This window comes from Pseudomyrmex gracilis, unplaced genomic scaffold, assembly GCF_002006095.1.
Source record: "Pseudomyrmex gracilis isolate BER0280 unplaced genomic scaffold, ASM200609v1 scaffold_189, whole genome shotgun sequence".
Lineage (NCBI taxonomy): Eukaryota > Metazoa > Arthropoda > Insecta > Hymenoptera > Formicidae > Pseudomyrmex > Pseudomyrmex gracilis.
The window spans coordinates 307,716-309,394 of record NW_018020773.1 but is presented as its reverse complement, the minus strand read 5'-3'; the positions used below and the strand labels follow the sequence as shown (position 1 = coordinate 309,394).

The window sequence follows — 1,679 nt, the reverse complement described above, 5'->3', positions numbered from 1 at the left end:
CCATTGCTGTCAACAATTTTTGTCGCAGTTTCATCGATTGTCAAATTCATCGCATGTAAATATAAATTATTTGTCGGCCGACGGATCTGAACAATGATACTGGATTCACCGTCGAAGCTGGAATTATCATCGTTGATGTGCAATATGAATTTTATATTATAATGTGTCGGCAGCACGCTATCCGGTAGACGATATTTATTTATCGTGTGCGATGTACTTCCCGCATCTCCTTCAATAGAAAGAGCAGCCATATCGTGCAAATGAAGAGAAGATATCCCGAATACTGACAGTAAAACAACTATTTAACCCTCCCCATGATATAGAACGTCGTTTCGTAATACGACGCGTTATCGACAACAAAAGATGCGGTCGCAGTTTCAGTACAAATGTGTCAAAACATCGTTCTGTCTTTATTCTACATTTAANGTAGAATGAAAATAAAACGATGCTTCAAAACATTTGTAGTAAGATTTTGATCGCATTCNAAGTAGTGTTATCACCACTCAAACGAAATCACACATACAGCCGCGGAATTCAACTTTCGTTCGGATGTCGTTTGATGATTTTGCTGTTGAGTATAACACACACACACACACACACATAATTGTAAAGTATTTCATACTTTATTTATAATTATTACATGCATATGATATCTTTATTATACAAGTACTTGTACACTCTACACATTATTGATTTGATTGGTTTTTACGTTTTGGTCAAAGCAGTNGATTTTCCCGCTTGCAGCCCTCGCACTCACTGGATCAAGCTTGTTCTACTGAACGCAGCCATTTGAAATCTATATACCATTTCTTTATGAAATGGTATAATTATTTTCAATATTATTTACATCAAGGAGTGACTTGCGTCAAGATGCCAATGTAAATTTTGTAACTTTTAAATAATTTGATAAATACAAAAAAATCTCAAAGCAATCGTATTTTTCATCTATCTCCTTNAACTTGTAATTTCTTAGAAGAGAAAGAAGGAGGAGGAGAAAGTGTGTGACAGAATGTCTAAGGTCAGTCTATCAAGAAAGACATCACGTGTTACATTATTATTGATGTTATATTTATTTGAAACAATTACGTATGCACAATATAAGTTTGAATAACAGCAAGAGTGCTTCTTCAACTACGGTCTGTATCAGTAAACTTCATACGCAGAGAAGCATTATAAACACATATACATGTATAATTTATTATATGCAAATTTATATACTTTCATTATATCTTTNAAAGGCACTGAAGCATTGCGCAAAGTACACTTGTAATCTTAGAAACATAAAATTGCGTAAAAAACTGCATTAAAATATCACATAGCTTATTGTCGTAAATATGCGAATATTTTTCTCTTAATTAAATTTACAAGCATCTATACAAATTATGGTTACTAACAGTACACACAACTAAAAGCATATGCACGTCACATGCTCGTTGCTACTTGCAGATTCTTTGAATTTTATAATTCTTTCTCTTTCATTGTTTTACAGTTCAGCTTTACGCTTCTCTATCGCAGTTGTAGCCCATGTTAATGTTTGGTTGTCAAAGTTATCTTTCACGAAGTTGCTTATCTAACAAATTATTAGCAGTTTAGACATTTTTACTAATAGTAAAAAAAATATACTGGATAAAAACAATGAAAATAATATACTGGATTCGATAATATATGCGACCTGAAAA

At 32.7% G+C, this 1,679-nt stretch overlaps 1 protein-coding gene across 1 annotated transcript in view; it reads right to left on the bottom strand.

Moving 5' to 3' along the window:
- Positions 1–1,044: 1,044 nt before the first annotated feature.
- Positions 1,045–1,679, bottom strand: part of LOC109858111 (aminopeptidase N-like) — an 18,487-nt gene continuing 17,852 nt past the window's right edge. The window contains exon 11 of the mRNA XM_020435043.1: positions 1,045–1,570. Coding sequence (XP_020290632.1) covers positions 1,484–1,570 — 87 coding nt within the window. The 3' untranslated portion in view covers positions 1,045–1,483. The remainder of the gene's footprint in view (positions 1,571–1,679) is intronic.